At 46.3% G+C, this 21,368-nt stretch overlaps 1 protein-coding gene across 2 annotated transcripts in view; it reads left to right on the top strand.

Moving 5' to 3' along the window:
- The window catches only part of plpp3 (phospholipid phosphatase 3), a 31,418-nt gene extending 10,529 nt beyond the window's left edge, over positions 1-20,889 (top strand). Inside the window, exons 2-7 of one of the 2 annotated variants that reach the window (XM_079157314.1) lie at positions 5,940-6,097; positions 8,525-8,617; positions 9,181-9,368; positions 9,471-9,528; positions 12,927-13,103; positions 19,497-20,889. In XM_079157314.1, coding sequence (XP_079013440.1) covers positions 5,940-6,097; positions 8,525-8,617; positions 9,181-9,368; positions 9,471-9,528; positions 12,927-13,103; positions 19,497-19,625 — 803 coding nt within the window. In that variant the 3' untranslated portion in view covers positions 19,626-20,889. Of the gene's footprint in view, positions 1-5,359; positions 5,518-5,939; positions 6,098-8,524; positions 8,618-9,180; positions 9,369-9,470; positions 9,529-12,926; positions 13,104-19,496 lie in introns of both variants that reach the window. The other variant, XM_079157315.1, reaches the window with a different exon arrangement.
- The last annotated feature ends 479 nt before the right edge of the window (positions 20,890-21,368 follow it).

Below are 21,368 nucleotides of genomic sequence, written 5' to 3'. Positions count from 1 at the left end.
ATGATCTCTCTCTGACACAAACAAATCCACACAATCCTCACGCACACAGCTACGTATGTAAACTTGCAAACATACACTACCGTTCAAAAGTTTGGGGTCACCCAGACAATTTCGTGTCAATTTTCAGTTTCTTCGCAATTTCTCTCATGGAATAGCTTCATTTCTAAGAACAAGAATAGACGGCGAGTTTCACATGAAAGTTCTCTTTTTCTGGCCATGTTGAGAGTATAATCCAACCCACAAATGTGATGCTCCAGATACTCAACTAGCTAAAAGGAAGGCCAGTTTTATAGCTTCTCTCACCAGCAGAACTGTTTTCAGCTGTGCTAACATATTTGCACCAGGGTTTTCTAATCATCAGTTAGTCTTCTAAGGCCATTAGAACACTGGAGTGATAGTTGCTGGAAATGGGCCTCTATACACCGATGTAGATATTTCATTAAAAACCAGACGTTTCCACTTAGAATAGTCATTAACCACATTAACAATGTATAGTGTATTTCTGATTAATTTAGTGTTATCTTCATTGAAAGAAACAGTGCTTTTCTTTGAGAAATAAGGACATTTCTAAGTGACCCCAAACTTTTGAACGGTAGTGTATGCACGCAAACCGTATGTATAAACACACACAAACTTACGCTTCTACCATGATTTTATTAGCATGCAGTGGAGGGTGAAAATAAGTACAACGCGCAGACACAAAAGCCCGCCATTACCTCTGCATCAGCCAAAGGAAAATACCTCTCTCTCTCTCTCTCTCTCTCTCTCTCTCTCTCTCTCTCTCTCTCTCTCTCTCTTCCTCTACACACATTCTCTCTCTCTCTTCATCGGACCTGTGGTCAGTGGTCTTTAGTGGTCTGCTGCGGTTCTCCTTGTGCACTGAAAGAGAGAAATGCGTGACGGGATCCGATAAGTCAAATAGAATTGTTCCCCAAATTCACTTCGGATGTGTGTTTTTCTTTTTCCTCCTGCATTCCCCACGCTTTACTTCCCTTTCTTTGAGGCTCCAATTATTCTCAGACGCCTGTTTGTGCCTTTTCAAGGCTCATACGGCTCATTGCCCCTAAACTTCTCCAGGAAGGCAAGAAAAGATATAAACAAAAGGGTGAAAATAGTTTGACATGATGCAGAATTGGGCATTTAGTTTCCTCTGTGTCTATAGTGGGACAGTTTTCAAGCAGAACAAGGGCCAGTTGCATAAAAATAGACCCAGTCTTTGTCCTAAATATAACTTTAAATGATCTTATAGCGTAAAGCTTTCCTATGTGTGACTAATGTACGACTGACTTAGAGAGATAGCGTAGATAGAGTTTGTCATGCAATGCATTATGGGTGAAATGACACCACACCAAATATGGGAGGAAACAACAGAAAAAGGGTAAACAGCATAGGTCCAAAACGTTATGGATAAACAGTTAAAATAGTTATAGATAAAGAAATGGTTTGGTAAAAGTTAGCGTCAAGTAATAGATAAATTGTTAAGATAGTTAGTTATCTAAAAGTAAGTAAAGTCAGTCTTAATACTTGTGCAACAGAAAGGCTTACTTAGACTAGTCTAGATCAGTCTAAGACTAGTTTTAAACTTTATTTCATGGTCCCCGGTGCTTCCCCGTCTCTAGCGAGGGTTTGAGAGTCTCAGCCGTCGCGCTGGATGTCACTGACCTCATGACAGAGCTTGTAAAATAGTTGTTTTTTAAACCACTGACACACCACAGGCCTTTGCCAACAGCCCAGCCCAGCTCTTTCTTTTTCTCCCCTCTCTGTTTTGTATCTCTCCCTCCTCTTGACACCCCCACCCCCCCCTTCCTCTCTCTCTCTCTGGGTCAGCGGCTCCTCTGAAGGGGTCAGCGGCTCTTTATCCCGCTGCCATTAAAGAGGTCATATTTCTTCACACCGCCGTTTGCGGATGGAGGCTCAGACGGTTGGACCTGGAGTCAGTTCTAACTTGTGCCGAGAGGTTCGTGGACTGATTGTGGTGTGTGCCCACATACCAGGCCGTTGTCAGGGAGATGGCATGGGGGGGGGGGGGGGGGGGGGCATCTCAAGGCCGGGCTGCGGCAGCAGACAGAGAGGCTTTCATACATTCTCAATAGACGGTGTTGAGGTGCTCAATTGCTCGCTCTCGCTTTCCTCTGTCTGTCTTTCAGCTGGTTAGCTCCCGAGTTTCCCAGCGTGTTCTCTGATGGGTTTAGCCTTTTTAAGCAACAGTTTGCGTGTGTGTGTGTGTGTGTGTGTGTGTGTGTGTGTGTGTGTGTGTGTGTGTGTGTGTGTGTGTTTCCCATGTCTGTTAAGCCCATGACCTCCTTTCACTTCGCCTCATTAGCATGTGAATCCCCCCCCCCCCCCACCCCCTCTACAAGTAGGCCAGATTGGAGGGAAGGAGAAACTGGAAAACTCGAGCAAAGATTGGCGTGAGAGAGAAAAAACGTGATCCGATTTCAGGAAAAGTTGTTTTTCCCCTCAGCTGAGTGTTTACCCTTCAGAACCCTGAACCGGCTCACCCGACGCTGACCCGTCCTGTTGTGTGGACCGTGTGGTTCTCAGACAACCACCAAAGGCCTCCTGGTCCAGCCCTGGCACTCCACCCTGTTTGTGCAGGTGTCTGCCTCACTGATCATCCCATCTGCTGCCCTCTGCCAACCACGAGAGAGAGAGAGAGAGAGAGGGAGAGAGAGGGAGAGAGAGAGAGAGAGAGAGAGAGAGAGAGAGAGAGAGAGAGAGAGAGAGAGAGAGAGAGAGAGAGAGAGAGAGATTACACCAGAACAACAAAAACATCAGAAAAATGCAAGAAACTATTTGCGCCGTTTTCATTGGCTTTCAACTGTTCAGATGAAAAATCATTTGAATAAATAAAATAATAAAATATATATTTCCAGTTTTGTGAGTTAAATCGGTTTTCCTCTCCGTCTTCTTTGGTGCTGTTTTGTGTCCATTTGTTGCAGTATTTTGCAGTATTTTAACCAGGTATATGTCTTTTTTGTACATTTTCTTTAGTATAATTAAGATTACACACACACAGCAGGTAAACAGTGTCCTTGAGGCTTTTGTAGAGATTTGTGTACGTTTATTCCCGAACCACCGATATTTTCATGACATTTCTAGAATATATGTGAGCGGTGACAACCAGATGTATTATTAATGCAAACAGAAGGACAAACAGCCGTGTTAGTGTGGACATGGACTCAGTGAAGTGGGAGCAGTTGTCACAGTGTGGATGTTTGAGGAGCCTGTGAGAGCCTCGAGCGTGTCCACAGGAATGCATAAGAAAGTGTGTTTCGAGGGCTTCATGCGAACGTTAACTGGTGACTGCTGTGTTTTTTGAGGACAGACCAGTAACACGACCCCCCCCCCCCCACACCCCCCACACCCCTCTTCCATCACTGGCGAGACGACGTCCACAGTTCCCAGCTGCATTAGAGAACGCTCATGTGTTGATTTCTGACCCAAATTTCCCAAAAAAAGTCCCTGTGATGTGATGAGGGGCCGACCGCACGATCCGCATGTGGGAGTAGTTTGTGTGCAGCGCGATGGGTGAATGTATACGTTGGTGTGTCGGCGTGTGGGTCTTCACGACGCCTCGGTGTCTTGAGCGCTCCCTCCCCTCTATTCATGAGCCACTTCTACGGCCGTACGTTCACGCACGCCAAGAACGTGCTCTCATGCGAAAAAATGTTTCCAGAGTTGGGTGGGCTTAGTTGTTTTCTTTGTTATTTGCACATTTTGAAATCCCCCAAAGGAAAGTCCCTGCCAGAGTTTGCACGCCTGCGTTTGTGGTACTTTGATTTTGGAGATATGTATTCATCTCCCCATCATCAGCATAGAATGTGGGTGCATTGAACTTCTAACACTGCTTTCAACACGTCCATTTGTGGTCGGACAACCTCCTCCAGAGAGACCTGTCACCAAAACTATACTTCTGTTACGATATATCGTTCCAGAAACAATATTATTGTCATTTTAAGACCGTTTTATGCCACTTATATCATGATAATATAAGAGCATAATGATGCAAGCGCAGACGATGGGACGAAAGCAGCACAACCACGAATTAAATCAAAACGTGTCAACATTTATTTATTTTCATGTACTGTACAAAGAACACTAACCTCATGATGTTGTTTATCCGGCATCATGTTGGCATCATGTTGGTGATATTATTATGTAAACAAACACAATGACAACACAAAATGATCGCGGCAATGTCCGTATATTGTAAGATAAGTTGATGATGTAATTATCATAACAGGCCTACCTCCAGATCCTCATTTAGGTAAATATATTTGGCTACTCCCAGCAGCCGGTTAGCCTAGCTTAGCATAGAGTCTAAGAACAGAGGGAAGCAGCTAGCCTTACTCGATCCAAAAGTAATAAAATCTGCCTATAAAAACCTCAAAAAGTCAGTAATTAACATGTTGTATCTGATTTTTTTCATACTAAACCTGAGTTTAGTTCTCTTTTGTCATCTCGAGATGTAGGAAAGTATCGATACACTTGAATATCGCGATATTGTGTTTTGTCACACTTTGTTGATTCTCAAAAACACTGTATTGGTTTTTAATTAATACTTTACATGCAAATATGTTATGCATAGGGTGGTGTGTTCTTGTCAGTTGTCAGTGTATGGCCTTGCTGACCGTATCGCGATACAATAAAACACATTCTTGCCAATACACATGTTGTCAGCCTCTATGCTAAGCTAAGGCAGGTTTATTTACAGCACATCTCAGCATCAAGGCAATTAATTTACATAAAAACATCAAAAGACAAAGTGCAAAAGAAAAACACTTCATAAAACTTGATGTTAATATATTAAAGATTTCCACTGTTCCAAGACAAGCAAGCTAAAATAGAACAAAACAGTGCAGCGTAAGAAATGACCCAGAGTTTCAGCTAACAGCTTCACGCAAATCCATCCATAACATTCAAGTTCTCCCAATGTGTTGACATAGTGTACCTGTGTTGGTGGGAGTCTTTTGTCTTCAGTAATGGGACCCCGAAAGTCCTGAATGCCAGTGTGTATTTGCTCTGTCAGGAGGAGGGGGGGTCTCCTAATGCTAAAGAATAAACCTCAGGTCTCTTTAGCTTGGTGTCACACTGTCAACAGCAGCAGCAGGAGGGTGTTTGCTGAGCAAACGGCCTGATTTAATGTTAGCATGACACACACACACACACACACACATGTGAAGGCCTTTTAAAGTGTGTTTTAATGTGATGTTCTTTCTCCAGCTTGCAGGTAAGTGGAGTTAACTGTATGATTCCCTGTATTAGGTGCGTCTGTGAGTCGACCTTACGTATGTGATTGTGTGCGTGGGTTCACACATGCATTCATGTGCGTGTGTGTGTGTGTGTGTGTGTGTAGCTATGCTGCCCAGCCTGGTTCTGCACCGCTCCTCCTCTATTCGTCCGTACCAGAGGGGTCTCTACTGCAGCGACTCCAGCCTGAGACACCCCTACAAGAGGAGCACCGTCTCCTCCTCGGTGCTCACTGCTGTCGGGTTGACACTGCCCGCAGTGTCTGTAAGTCTCCCTCCCCCCCGCGCACACAAAGAGCACCAGGCCTTGGGGGGTGAGGTGGGATCTCTGAAGGCAGAAACAGGGATGGCTGATGGTTCATGATGGTGGCTGTGAAAGGAGCTCAGAAAAAGTTAACTCTGAAGGCAAAGTTTGTTATTTTTGGTGCCGGTTGCATCTGATTTTGGAAACCTAGTCCTTTGCTCTAAGCTGACCCTACGTGACGCCCTCAAGCCACACCCACTTCTGCCACATCCCATGACCCCCCTGGTGCCAGCGTGCTCCTTGTGCTCCCCTCTGTTTATGTCCGTGTCACTGACCTTTTTTTTTTTTTTTTTTGCTTTCTCTCTCTCTCTCTCTCTCTCTCTCTCTCTGTCTCTCTCTCTTCGCTCCCCTCTTCTTTTTTTTTTTCCTTGTGTCCTCTGTAGCTAGCCTGCCTTTCCTGATCATTGAGACTAGCACCATAAAGCCGTACCAGCGCGGGTTTTACTGTTCGGACGAGTCCATCCGCTTCCCCCGAAAAGTGGGAGACACCATTAGCGATGCCGTGCTCTGTGGTGTCGGCATTCTTATTGCCATCTTCTCTGTAAGTCCACCTTCTTACACCTCCCTTTGTATGCTGCTTTTACTCCAATTTAAAGCCACTTGTTTTTTGAACTCTTCGCCCCAATAAGTTACCCTCACTAACATAGCCCCTTGAATAAAAAACAAAGTTTGAGTGATTTCTTATCATGCAGCGTTTTCTAAAATACTCCAGTCTTCTGCAATGAATGTGCTCTATGTGTCCTACCCTTTTCATTCTGTGATGTTTTTTATTCTTTGAGTCATCAGAGCCATTTGTGACGGCCTGATTTTATTACTCCACCAACCGAGTTAGTGGTGGCGAGAAGCCCCCCCCCCCTCCCCTTCCCTTCCAACCCAAAGCGACATTTGTGTGCGTGTGCTGACGCATGCGTGCCAATCGTCGGAAGACGTTTTTTACGGTCCCCCCCCGGTTCCATTCTCATACCTCCCACTCGTATCCCTGCTGCCCCCCCCGGGCTCCGTGCCCTTTCTGCTCTCTGCACATTACTTTGGGTGAATGTGTCAGAGCTCGCTCCTCATTCCCATGACTTGACTCCTGGCTCCTCCAGAGCGGGAACAGCTCCAGTGTAGTGCCAGCAAATTAGAGTGAGGAGGGCGGGGGTGGGAGGTGGGTGGGGGGGGGGGTCAGGGTTAGTGGAAACATGTTAGAGTGAGTGCTGCGGTATGAGTATGCCAATTGGTGCCACGTGGTCAGGCGAGATGATCTTTACAGCCCCCCAGACTCAGACGTTGCTTGGCCGCCGCCTCCTCGCCATCAGCTTGGTGGGCACACACACACACAGACACACACACACACACACACACACACACACACCAGTACAAGCTCAGCTCTTCTGCTTATTGGAACCAGGAGACCACGCCAGTTAGTTCCCTCACATGTTCACGTGTGGGCAAAGCTGGCGTGTTACACACACACACACACAGCTGTGTTTCATTAGTGCCGTCGTCTACTGCAATGCCGACGCCGTTCCTTTTATTAAGGTGCACGCACACAGGCACGGCTCACCTACGTGCACACACTGCGCACACACTGTGCATGCTCCATACTCTTGTTTATCTTTGCTGCAAGGGAAATCCCAACGGCCCTGCTGCTCAGACGTCTCTTTTTTTCTTCTGTGAGAAACAAGAGTTACCAATCGCGAGATGGAACTCGATGAGCATCGGCGATCCAAATAAACTCCCATCAGGCCGACTATTGAGCCCTCATGTCGTGTCCATGACAGACCCTGTCTGCGCTTAGAATAAACCAGACAAACAGCAATAAACCAAGAGGGGGCCGATAGAGAAGCAGAGGAGAGGCTTGAATGCAAATGCTGACAACCCAAATAAACTTCTCTGTCCTGTATCGGCCTCCTGTGGTTCAAATCTTAAGCTCAGATCAAAAACAATTCATTGACAATAGCAAAGAAACACACACACACACACTTATACACACCACCATGTTTGTTTCTTCTGGCTGTGAGCCGGCCAGCTGACCACCCAACAGGCAGGATAGGTGTGTTTTATCAGGGCCTAACAATACACGAATAATACATGTAAACACACAAACATTGTGCATTATTAACTTGCAAGATGTGCGCACATTTAAATCCTTAATGCGTAATTTGCATTGAGAGCACTGCGAGGTGTGCGCTGGCTCAGAGATGAGGCCGGTAAATGTTTTCCTGAGGGACTGAGTGAGAAGGCAGGCCGGAGGCTGAAGCCTTGTGTGTGTGTGGAAAGAGGAAAGAAAGGGGAGATGTGGTCCGTCAGTCAGATACCCCGGGTGGTTCAGATATATGATTGACATCTCTGTGCCTCGAGGGTTAACTCGCTGTAAAGCACCCCCCCCCTTCAGTGTAGATGAGGTCTTTCCATGGGCCTCAAAACTACTTAAAACCTTATGGCTGGAATACCACAGGGTTCAACGTTAGGCCCACTTGACTTAAGCCTTAAAGCGGACCGTCCGCCCTGTTAGAAACCCTCCTGACATCAAAGTCAGGTCAGTCTGACTGAGATATTTTCACCCAGTCTGGACTCTTTGTTTCCATGTTTACCCGTTTCCTTCTCTGTCTCATTATCCTTCATATCCCACGTACAAAAAGGCCCCATCATATCATTGAGCACAGCATCACCACCCATTAATCACATCAACACTGCCTGAGGGAAAGGCAGGCCATGCTCATTGTTTGTCTTTGTGTGAAACTCATTCCGTCTCTCCTGTCTGTCCTTCACACATCCTTCCTACTCAGTCTGACTTCAGTCTGGAATTAAATTAGACTTCCTGCATGATAAACGCTCAGAAGTTATAATTTATTTTACTGCATGCTTATCTGCAGCTAAACCTACTGTGAGACTGTAGGATCCAGCGGCATCACGCAGCTAGAATGTGTCTTATTTGTGATCAGTGTTGTCTGTTTATCTCAAAGAAACACTCAATTTCTTTTAGATTGTGATCGGAGAATGCTTCAGGATTCACCAACTACGCGAAGGAACCAAGTCTTTCGTCGGGAATCCCTACGTGGCAGCCCTCTACAAGCAGGTCAGCGCTCCATCAGCGTGCTTTCATACCTGTTCAGATTATTGCATAGACACATGGACTGCTTCACTTCTCCCCTGAACAGGGATTGTCCAATCGTAGCTTTGCAACCGTAACACGACATTACCGGCTTTTGATTATTCCACATGTTGAGTCAATATGAACGCGGCTGTCTTAGAGGGATACTGTATGTAAAGAGTTTGGATGGGGATATTCTTTACTTTTACTCGTATTAAAAACTAAAATACAAGAGCAAAAGTATGTTTTGAGTCAAAAATAACCAACTAATTTGTGCAGCTAACGTTAGCTTAATTAGCTGGCTAGTTGCAGCTGGTAAAATCTGTTTGCAACAGCTGCCACTTTAGCAAGAAACACAACGGTCACAGGCAAGAAGCCTGCTTCTTTCATCATTTCAGAAATGACTCGTTTTGAGAGGTACATCCGCCACGGTTATCATTTTTCAACTGCGTATGCAACGTGACAGGCGTAGCGAGAGAAAGCTAACGATCAATCACAGACAGCTGCAGTGGTTTTATATCTAACCATTGATGTGCGCGCTCTTGCAGATGGGCGTGTTTCTCTTCGGATGTGCCGTCAGCCAGTCGTTCACCGACATCGCCAAGGTGTCGGTGGGCCGCATGAGGCCTCACTTCTTAGACGTGTGTAAGCCGGATTTCTCCACCATCGACTGTTCACTGGGATACATCACCAACTACACCTGCACCGGCGAAGAGAGCGATGTACAGGAGGCCAGGTGAGCACCAACGCCGTATACACAATACACAGTATTTTATGTTGTTTTAGAAATACATCACTTCAATTGAAAAACTAACTGAGGATAATCTTTATTCCACAGGAAATCCTTCTTCTCAGGACATGCCTCCTTTTCAATGTTTACCATGCTCTACCTGGCTGTAAGTAGCTATTAAAGCCTCTCGCACACACATCACAACACACTCACATTCATGCACACACACGTCGAGAGCCACAGAAACAATGGTTTACAATAGAGTGTGAGTCATGGGAGAGAGTGGGATCCATCTTTTTATGAAGAGTTTTATTCTCCTTTTTACTCCTCTGAGAGATTGGATGAAATCACTCCACCTGTTTTCTTAAGAGCAGCTGTGTGTGTGCGCATTTCCTGTCCTCTCCCATTTCCCTCAGTCTCTCCCTCTCACTCCACCTGTTGTGGGTGTCGGGTGGGGCTTCGCACCCTCGAGGAATTTCATGCTTCAAACAATCTAATTACACACACAGACGATTGGCAGCTCACAGCTCCCCAATCATCTCCTTCCTCTGAAGAGAGCGGACTGGGAGAGTCAATGTTTTTGGGTCTGGTTGGTTTCAAGGTGGTCTCGGTTCTCACGGCGGGCTGACGGGTTGAAGTTCTGGCGTGTTGTCCTGCAGTGAGAGCTTTGCCGCGGGTATTTCCCGGCCTCTGGGTGAACCAACGCACTCCGGTCACACACAAGAAAAAGAGACGAATAAAAAGCAAGAGAGGGAACGGACGCATCCAGACCACAGAGTGACGCACTAGTCGGAGACCCAGCGTTCCCGGCTGTGGCGAGCTCAGGACCTCAGCCAGAGGAGGCCGGTGCAGGCTGTGGAACCCGAAAATGAGGTCGGAGAGGAGAGTTTGAACATGTTTGTAGTTGATGTTTTGGAACATTCCTATTGGAAAAACGGAATCCGTGGAATTTGTATCTTTTCGCCAGCTGTAAACGAGTCATGTGACGTCACGTTTTTCACTCGCAGGACCTCCCCCACGGTCTTGGAGTCGTTAAAGTTCGACTCCACATGCGTTCTTTTTAGGGGTTTTAATTGGAAAACGCCCACTCAGCCGTTAGCAGAAACCAGTGGCACCGGTTACCAAAATAAACGTATCAATGAGGTGATAAATAAATAAGTATTCTTGTGTTTCTCGTGGGTCCACAAGCGCAGAAGTTACTAACAGCCACAATCTAAAGTCAAGTCAATAGAACATGAGGGACGGAGAATGAATACGAGTTTAACTGCTGAGGATACATGACATCGCTATAGACCATGATAATCAATACCCAAGGCACTATAGGGGAAAATATGAACTAACAGATATCATCATGAAACGTCACCAGTTGATTACTGACATCGAGACATTTATCTTTTGTATTACACGTTTTCTGAAAGGTTATGTTTAAATATATAAATGAGGCGTTATCTAATGGTAACTTTTGGTGAATTTAGCAGAAATCTACAGATGCAAGTAGACAAAGTAGTAAAACAAAACACATAAATGTGTATTTTGTGTTTCCTTTCCACGAGTCCACATGTTATAGAAGAAATATAAATATGTACCAGAGCATTAAAAGCCTGCAGCATTTCCCAAAATGTCAAACTGATGACAAATCATTCATCAGTATTGTTAATTATTCATTTTTCAATGAGTCGACCGTTCATTTCTGCAGGACTAAAAGGAATAAATATGGCTCCTCTCTCTCTCTTCGGTCCTCAAACCTCCTAATTGTCGCTCTTTGATTGTGAAGCACTTCATTTCCTGCCAAGCGCGTCTTCAGTGCTGCGTCTGTGGCTGATGTGGTTTCGACGCTTTCTGAGATGGCACACATGAGATCCGGTAGCAGAACGGGCCTGCTGTTTCTCTTCTGTGGGTAAAAAACGAGCCAGATAGCGTGTCGGTTGGTTTTTTAATAGAAAACAATATGTTTGTTTGTGATAAAAGTGGTCTGAACCACAGCTATGCTTTTGTCTCGCAGCCTGGTGGAGGGGAGCGTGGGAATAGATCACACACTTTGTTGTGTGTGTGTGTGTTTTCTTTTATTGAACACTGAGTCACAGCGACAAAGACGGAGGGAGAAGATCTCGCTGGAATGAGCCGGATTCCTTTTTAGAAACCACCAGACTCCGTGTCGCTCTCGTCTCCTTCTGTCATGGGAATCGGCGAGGACTCCTTTTTTTGCTGTTGTTGCGTTTCATTGTTGTTTTTGCTCAGATGTCACTATTTAACACACGACACATCATTGTAGGAGGACGGCAAGGGTCAGAAAGGCAAATGGCTGCGTCTATTCCAGTCGTGAGTTGGATTTATAGACGTTAAAAAGGTCATTAACCCTCTGCATGTCTGCGTGAATCAGGGTTAGACGGGTTATTTGGGTTTACTCACTTGACCTCCAGTCAGATCGGGCCAGTCAGATTACTGTAACTCCTTCTTTTTGGCTCAGCGTTCTCTCCCTTTCTCCTACGACCACCCCTCCATCAGAGCTCGCTTTAAAAGCGAGCGGTTAAGGAAGTCGTGTGAAGGGCTGCAGGACGTCACGGACAAAAGCGCTTATCAGCCGTCCTCTACCCGCTACCTGAGAACCGCGGCGGAGGAAGCACGAAGTCTAAACATCCCCGCCGGGGAGGAGAGAGGGTGGAATGGGGATGGGAGGGATCGCTTCCTCTGCTTCCTCAAGGAGACAAACAATGACACGAGGAAGCTCGAAAGGAGCTTTACGTCCACACCTACAGGGAGGCTCTCTGTGGGTATTGTGAGCCGATTATAAGACCCGAGTCTGGAGGTGCGGGTCTGGGTAGACCTTGGAGCTGAGGGCCGGCCCCTCCCAGCTCCTCTCGTCTCTGGGTGTGAGAGACAGGAAGTTGAGGGTACGAGTGGTGCGCAGAAACACCGGATGTCGGGAGTACGAAAAGAGAGGCGGTGCATGTGTATATTTGCACTTGTGAAAGCGGCCTTGGACTTTCCTGTTTTTGGCTCTTCTCAGTCTTTATCGTGACCCAGGAGATGGTGGGTTTTTTTGGGGGGCTGCAGGCGGAGCGCATCCGCTTTGTCTTTTCTATTTACTCTAATAGAGGGTAGAGAGTTCATCCAAACAGAGTATGTATAAGTGTGTGTGTGTGTGTGTGTGTGTGTGTGTGTGTGTATTCTCTCTGTGGTCGTGCTGTTTTTACAGCTGGGATGTTGAACCATGAATCAGTCATGTCCGGGTCCCAGTGTGTGTGTGTTGTGGAAGAGATTATGTGTTTCTTTGCGGGTCTGGCCCACTTTGATTCAGTCTAGACCTCTCAGACAGTAATAACACACACACACACACACACACACACACACACACACACACACACACACACACACGCAGCAGGTGTCCAGCCGGCTGTGTGTGTGTGAGGGTTCTACATATTTTACATTATTTGCATTGAACTGTGCACATTTCATCCATGTTGTATGGATGAAAATAAGTCTCTCTCTCTCTCTCTCTCTCTCTCTCTCTCTCTCTCTCTCTCTCTCTCTCTCTCTCTCTCTCTCCCCCTCTCGTCTCCACAGTTCTACCTCCAGTCCAGGTTTACGTGGCGCGGCGCTCGTCTGCTCCGCCCGCTGCTCCAGTTCACCCTGCTGATGATGGCCTTCTACACCGGCCTGTCGCGCGTCTCCGACCACAAGCACCACCCGACCGACGTCCTGGCGGGCTTCGTGCAGGGCGCCCTGGTGGCCTACTGCATAGTGAGTGCACTCAACGTCACGCAAAAAAAAACACACAACGACAACATGATAAAAATGTGATGTGAGTGATAACGCAGTGAAACGGAAGTTAGAGCGTCTTTACTGATGCGTATCTCACAGTGAAACTGAGATCTGATGTTGTTGACACATATTTGGCGAGCTATACATGAACATTTAACACATTAAAACTTGGAAAATGTACATTTCATGTCACTGGGTCTTTAGTACTTCTCTATAATTGATTGGGGATGAAGCGAATCAACCGCTCCTCCTTTTCACTTCTCTCTCCTCTCTGCTTTTATTATGAACACGAGAAACAGAGCCGGCAGGGAAGTGAGGAGAATCTGATTCCCTTTAATGTATAACACATTGTCCTAATTCAGGAGTGTGTGTGTGTGTGTGTGTGTGTGTGATTCCATACAAACCTCCTTCACTACTTTTGTGACATATCGTCATAGCAGTTGCCAGATGATTTTCATAACCTTCATCATTACGTTAAGCTAGACGGAGCCGAGGAAAATTGAAATCGGGGTCTCGAGAAAAGAGAGAGAGAGAGAGAGAGAGAGAGAGAGAGAGAGAGAGAGAGAGAGAGAGAGAGAGAGAGAGAGAGAGAGAGAGAGAGAGAGAGAGAGGAGAGAGAGAGAGAGAGAGAGAGAGAGCGAACATTGGCTTTGAAACAGGAATGAAGCTGTTAATTATTTGGTTTTTTTTTATTTTTTTATTTGGCGGCTCTGGTTCTATCAGCACAGCAGGCCCCCGTTTAAACTCTGCTGCCTCTGGGAAACGTATGGAAACACACACACACACACACACACACACACAACCTTTACCTTTCTACGCGAGCCAAATCGTGAGCGTGGAAAGGATTAGATTCATAAAACTTTAGCAAGACCTTAGTAGTGGCGCCTGGGCAGACCTTGGCACAGCTAAAATGCACATACCTACACACACACACACACACACACACACAAACAATAGACTGTGTGCAAAATCAGCGCTCCCCCAGCTGGGCGAAGCTCCTGCTGAGACGACATCGGCTCTGACAGGGAGGTGGAACAGAAATGTCTGAAAAATACTCCAACGTATGAGGTTGACCTCTGGATGGGCAGATCTGGCATCAGCAGCGAAGGGAGGGAAGTGACAGGAGAGAGGAGCCTTGTCTACATCTTGGCTCGGGATGAGCCGGGGGGTTTAATCCAACTGGGCTATTCCTCAACCCTCAGAGAGACACTCAACACACACATACATGTGTGTGTGTATATAAACGTACGCACGCGCACTCATTTCCAAAACCCCTGCCGATCGAGGAGGCTGAGGTTAAGTTTTACAATCCTTGACGCCCGTCGTGATTCGCCCAGTCTTGGTAGGAACGCACACATCTGTGAACACTTTAGCTCGGCTGTTAGAGCCTCGCTCAATGAGCAGCGGAGCAGAACGGACCTGACAGGAGAGACGAGTGGAGGCACAGAGAGACAGAGGAGCTACGAAAGTACCAGAGTGTGTGAACGTCCTCAGATCTTAAGTCGACAAGCGTGCGGTCACTATTCTTCTAAATGTATATAGCTGTTGTATATTTATATTTATTTCGTCTCCACACAGCATGAAACACGGCCAATATCAGCTGACATGACAGAACTATCAAAACTTGCCCAATTGAAACAAATTCATGAAGACCGCTCTCACATTTTTCTCTCGTAGATCGGCTTAGGCGACTTGTTTTGTTTCTGTTTTGCAACCTCGACTTCTTCTTCTTCCACTCTGCTTACTGGCAGACTGCCACCGTCACATAGGCTGTATATAAGAAGTGGACGTAGTCGCCGTGACGTCACCCGTTAGTTTGTGGACTGATGTTTTGAAGCCTCGAGTTTGGCGTTTTGGCCGTCAGCATCTTCACTTTTTGCAACCAGTGAACAGGAAGTGACCATATTTGGACTGTGGAGGACTAACGTAGAGACGCCGTATACGTCTCCGGTAGAGACCTGTCAATCACAGTAAGCCCCGCCCTAAAGCATCCCCTGCTTTATGGTCTGTTTGACTCTAAATGAACATCATGCTGTATTGAAGAAGACTTGAAACTAGAGATTGAGACCATAAACTCATGTTTACAATGTTTACTGAGGTAATAAATCAAGAGAGAAGTAGAGTCATTTTCTCATAGACTTCTATACAACCAGAGGAGTCGCCCCCTGCTGGACATTAGAGAGAATGCAAGTTTAAGACACTTCACTCTTCAGAACTAAAGGTTGCCGTCTGATCCGTGCGTAAAGCGTCGCCTATAACCACCTACTTCTAACGAAACTACGCAGCTGAGTTTATTCGCCCCAAAACCAGCTGATGGAAATGCCCCTGATCGCATCTCTTTTAAAAAAAATTGCCTAAAGTTCACTTGACAATTGAATGGAAACACGGCGAGTGTGACAACATGACAAAGGTTCCGCCTGTATCTCATTGGTTGGAACTTTGTCTGTAGCCACTCGTCCTCTTAACATGTTTTCATCAAGCAGACACGGTTGCTAGAGCCCCATGGCAGCCTGGGTAATGCGGTCCTTGAATCTATCCTGATGCATGGAAAGTCTCCAAATGTCTGAAGAACAAAAGAACACTTTGGGTGAATCAGTGGATTTGCACGTCAGTCCCAAGTGTGCGATTGTGAACAATTGTTGTAAATATCACGTGATGAGTTCTGCGTCCTTGTAGAAAAGTGTCTTCCTTCCCAAATATATTTTAGTAATGGACCGTAGAGAATTGTCTTGTTCCGTTACTCTTTTGTCTCAGCTATTCTAGTTTCCCCGAGGCTACAGTTACCTTGTAAATCTAATTGAGTTTGTGAACAATACAAACCTGGAGCAAGAATGAGCGAATTCATTTGTGGTGACGTGTCAGACTGCGGCTTTGTTCCACGTTAATTGCTGCTTCAAACCTCTCCGTCTGTCCTCACACTGGATGACGGGTGTCGTCTGAGTTGGATGAATTTTAGAGTTTTTTTTTCGAAGAATATGTACCGTCCAGACTTTGTCTGCAGTGCTGCAATCCGGAGAATCTGGTAACCACAACAGGAAGTGGTCCGTCTGTCCTACCTGGCACTTCCTATCAGACGAGGTGACCTACTTATCGCGACGTGTGCGGCAATAAAAAAGGTCACTAGGACCGAATCCAGCAGGAAGCAGCTGGCGGAGAGAAAGCTTTTGCAGCGGTTTTTTTCGTGGGTTCATTGTCACAGTGGAGAGGCCTCGGGTCAGGCGTTAGAGGAGGAGAGGGCGAGAGGATGCTATCGCTCCCATTCAAACACACAACGACATGCTGCACATTCTCAGGGTGTCGAATACTGAGGCAGCCTCTGAGGGGGTCGGTGAACTTGTGTAGAAGCAGGAAGTCTTCTTTTTATCGCTTCACACACACAACGCAAGTGTCTAAATGTGTCATTCTATGCACAACGGCACCATTTAACACTATTTTTCTTAAATGTGTGCACATGCAGTATATTAGGACGGTGTGTTGGAGCCATTTTAGGTGGAAAGAAATAATGAAAAGGCTCGGGTAGGGAGGTAATATTCAGAGAGAAGAGAGAATAAAGTTGAATATTTAAGAGAGAAAATACTTTTTTACATTACATATTTTCTGAGATCAAAGAGTAAATCTATAAGAAAACACAATCAAATTTACCAGGAAAAAACATATGAGGAAAATTATAAAGTCACACATTTGCAAAAAGAACTTTGTCGTAAATGTACCTTCTTTAATCTCAGAGAATTTACGTTTTTATTTCTGCCAAAGAGTGACTTTGTAAATTTATTAGGTTTTTCCTCTTTGATCCACTTTGATCTCAGAGACTATTAGCACCCTGTAATATCTATTTTTATTTACCTACAATGCCCCCAATACGCCTTCATAGTAAACAGTAAGGCAACATAAGCGTGTGAATTGTTTTCAGAGTTACATCCTCCGACCTACATCGGTGTGAACGCGTTTAACCGTTGTGTGGTTAGGCTGCGACTACATTCATGGTTATTTACATGTGCGTGCCAACAAATGAACGGTTTTATCCGTTGACGTTCTGAGGGGGTCTGGTGAGTAATGTGCTGGGTTTTTTTAGACTTGCACAGTTCCTACAAGTTGGTGCACTCGCTTCCTGTGTGACTCAGCTCCTCTATGTGTCAGACGTGACATTTTAATAGCGGTTATAAGAAAACACAATTAGAGGCACGCGCTGAGTCGGCATCTCTCGGGCACAAAAGGCCCACAGGCTTTGTGTGTGTGTGTGTGTGAGTGTGTTCGTGTATACCATGCACAGGAAGTGGTGCGGCCGCGATAAGCCTTCCACCACGGCAGGTTCAGGGGCGATAGGTTGGAGGTCGGTCCGCGCGGCGAAGAGGCCCGCTGTAATTGGTCCGCTGAGCATCCTGATGGGAAATAAGGCCCCAAAAAAAAAAATGTTTCCCATGACGGCTCAGGGTTTGTTCTCAGAGACATGACTCGTCACATCACATCCCTCTGCGCTCCTCCTAATTATATCACATGTAATGTACCGTATAGTGATAACGGCTGTGCAGACAAAGAGCCCTTTTCAATGCTCTGAAAAGCAGCTGTGTGTCATGAGAGGTATCTATAGACGCGTGATGTCATCTGTCAGTCAAAGGTCAGCCGTGAAGGTCAGGTTTATGGTCAGTAAATGTCGAGCCGTAATAGAAGAGAACGTCTTTGTGTGGAGCCCGACACTCAGAATGAGACCGTCTTTGTCATTTAGACCGACTGTAAGTCGACCATCGCCGCTAGAATATGTGTGTGTTTGTCCCCCTGATAGTTTTAGATAGAGGAGCCGGTGCACCGTGGACGCTCTTCCTGCTAGTTTAGCTCCACCAGAGCCGTTTGAATACATTTACATTCATTTCAGTCGGGCTATAGAGTCAGTATGTGTGAACACAGAACAGCTTTTATCACGGAGATGTGAGTGACGGACGGCTTTGACTGCAGTGTGACGAGGTTGATCCTAAATGTGTTGATATATTTAGAGTTACATCCTTTGATGTACATTGGTGTGAATGCATTTAACCGACGTATGTGTTCAGGTTCTGACTTTATGATCTCAGGGGCTTTTTCAAAACTTTCATTTGTAAATTCGTGAGGATTTCTCATAAATGTACAGATTTGATCTCGGAGGATATCAGAGCTCTTTCTCCAGGTTTAGAGTTGAATGGCAGCCTCCCCTCCTCCCCCCTCCTCCCCCCTCCTCCCTCCCTGGCATCGTCCCTCTGCTCGCCCTCCACTGGCAGCGCGGAAGGAAAAGCTGCTTCGCCCGCCATTATGTTGTATTTGTTGCTCATGACCGACCCTTGAAAGTGGAAACGGTAATCCACTCTCACAGTGGACAGCAGTTTCCATGGTCGCACTTCCTGTCCACCCCTTGCCCGTTTTCCTGTTTGACATATGATGTCATCGAGATCTCAGGAAGAGATTTCTTTCAGTCAGACTGACCTCAGAGTCGATGTAAAAAAAAAAAAAGAAGGGTGAATTCCCCCCCTGGCATCATTTAACAGTGGATTAGCAAAGGTCTGTTTACGGTGAGCTACAGTAAAATCACTTCCTTCAGCCGGATTACTCAGAGTTGCTAGTTTGTGGCGGAGTGTGTGGGTGATGAGTGTGTGTGGGTGATGAGCGAGTTTCTCGTCACGGCGTCATGAAGCCAGCTCACAGCTCACCTGCAGACGCCCGGCTGCACCTTCACATCATCCCTGTTCAGACCTGATCCAGGATCAGAAGAAGGTGCAGCTCTGAAATTCAAAATGTTTTGAGTCCAGCTAAAGAAGAGACTTATTGTATTTATTTAATTTGCCTTTGGGAGTTGTCTGGCAAACGCAAATCGACTACAGATAAGGTTAAACATGCTGTATGCAAATTACAACGATAACCCCCAGTGACTGTAGGTCATTTGCATTAAAACTGAACTACAAAACCTGACACACATCTCCACATAACCACCTCCATATTTGGTTTTACACCGTCAGATCTTAATTTAGTCACGAATCTTCATTCGGGATGGGTATCGTTAGGATTCTATCGATACTCTAATCGATACTGCTCATCAGTTCTTTTTAAATATACGGTGAGAAAACTGTAACAAAAGAATCAACTCTTGTATACAAACAAAGCTAAACAATTAGCTTAGCAATTAGCTTTCATTGATTAGCCTGTTCATAAAGAGACAGAGAGAAGAGGTTTGAGACGAGGACATCTCACTCTGTATCTTCTAAAGTACCGATAGTAGAACCGTTCACTCCGGACCGCATCAATGCTCCGGGTTTTTACTGATTTAGAACCGGGTTTCGGGGGGGGGGGGGGTGCATCCCTATTCTCCGTGTCTGTTTCCTGACCTCGCTCTCCCTCTCTAACCTCCAGGTGTTCTACGTGTCGGACCTGTTCAAGCCCAGGGTGAAGCCGGCCACGCCCCCGCCCTCCCCCATCAAGAAGGAGCTGCTGCCTTCGTCCGACATCATCGAGAGGAACAACCATCACAACATGGTGTGAGAGAGAGAGAGATAGTGGGGAGGGAGGGGGGGGGGGGAGAGAGAGAGGCCCGCCACTTCTTTTTGTGACTCGAGGAGCCAATCGCAGCGCTGCTCGCCTCCCATCGGACAGTAGAATGTAGCGACGAGAGACTGTAGCTGCTCCTCAAATGGCGCCCTCCTCCCTTGTTTTTTTTGTTATTTTTTTGCAGCGCCCAGCGAGGAGGCGCTTCCTTTCGGACTATAGTGTGTCCGAGTCCACTCTCACTATCCAGACTTGTTATTTACTATAATTATGTTAACTACTAATCAACATTTGAGCCTGTCGTTTTTTTGAGCACAAACAGAAAAGAAATTGGAAAAAAAAATATTTTTTTTTTTTTAAGAAATTGGGACGACTTGACAGGCAGAGCTGAGGGTGTGGAGGTTTGATGGAGGCGTAACCACATGAAGGGTTAAAACACTTGTGAAGAAAAACAAATGAAGAAAAAAAAAGAAGAAGACAAACCCCCTGCCTGGGGGAGAGAGGGACGCTTCCTCTCTGAACTCTCTGTGGCCTTGGAACGCTGTAGGACAACTACTTCCTTAGCTATGGGAAGGATATTACTGCAATAACTAGCATAGAAATATTAACAGTATAGAAAAGATATAACTTATAGCACTGTGTTTTTTTAAGCTCATTGTCCATTATCACCACTTGCTGCCTGAGACGTCGAACTGAAAGAAAACTTGACGGCGCCGACGCCCACGAGACAGACTCCAAAAAAGTTAGCATAGCATTGGCTTCAGTAACAATAGCGACAAGCTACTGTAAGGGTTACATTCTGATTGTTATAGGTCTTTTTATGTCAGAGCAACTTTCTTCCTCACTATCCTATTAATTAAGGGCCGATCGCACCGAGACGCGTCGCTAGAAACTAGAACGTGTTGCTCGAAGCGCGTCGCTGCATAAAAAGTTAAAGTGTTCTCAACTTTTCACGTCGTCAGTGTCACACTTGGCAATCAAATCAAGCAAGAGGCGGGGCTTTGCCGCTTCACCACTGACTTCCTGTTTTGATGCCGCTAGATGTGGCAGGAACAGACCTTGATATTAGTGTTTTGTAATTATGACGAACGATGCATCTCGGTGTGATCGGGGCCTTAAAACTGTAACAGCAGGAAGCGAAGCCCTTCCAGCCTCGTATACTTTCTGTCTCCGCATCGGCACGTCAAGCTTTTTTTTTCTGTAGTTGACTCTCAGAGCGGCCCAAACCCGGGATGTTGCATTTCTTGAGGGTTAGATGTACTAACGGGTGGGGAAGGGGGGGTTGGGGGGAGGGGGGGTGGGATAGGGAGGTGGGGGGGGGAGCATTTTCTGTGGAAGGAGGGAGGCAGATCTCACAGCCTCCCAGCACCTGTATGAAGAGGCGTGGCTGTGCCATGCCACTTCCTTGGTGTTGGGGGCCATCTGTGTTTGGAGGGTGGGATGGGTGGGCAGAGTGAAGGGGGTGCGGGCTGTCACCGCGGAAAGAGGGTGATGAATTACAGCTAAGCTGGCACATTTATTTTTACAGGATGATTTGGGGCTCTTTCCGCTGGCAGGGAGGGGCTCTCACCCACCCAATCACTCATTGGCAATGGATGTGTGTGTGTGTGTGTGTGTGTGTGTGTGTGTGTCCTGTACACTCCTGTGCTTGTGTGGGTGCGCATATGCTTGTACATGTACATCTTGTGCGAGTGAATGTGTGTGTGTGTGTGTGTGTGTGTACATATGTGTGTGCTCTGT

Source organism: Pholis gunnellus (assembly GCF_910591455.1).
Source record: "Pholis gunnellus genome assembly, chromosome: 4".
In the NCBI taxonomy this organism is placed as follows: Eukaryota; Metazoa; Chordata; class Actinopteri; order Perciformes; family Pholidae; genus Pholis; species Pholis gunnellus.
This window is presented reverse-complemented; position numbering and strand designations above follow the sequence as displayed.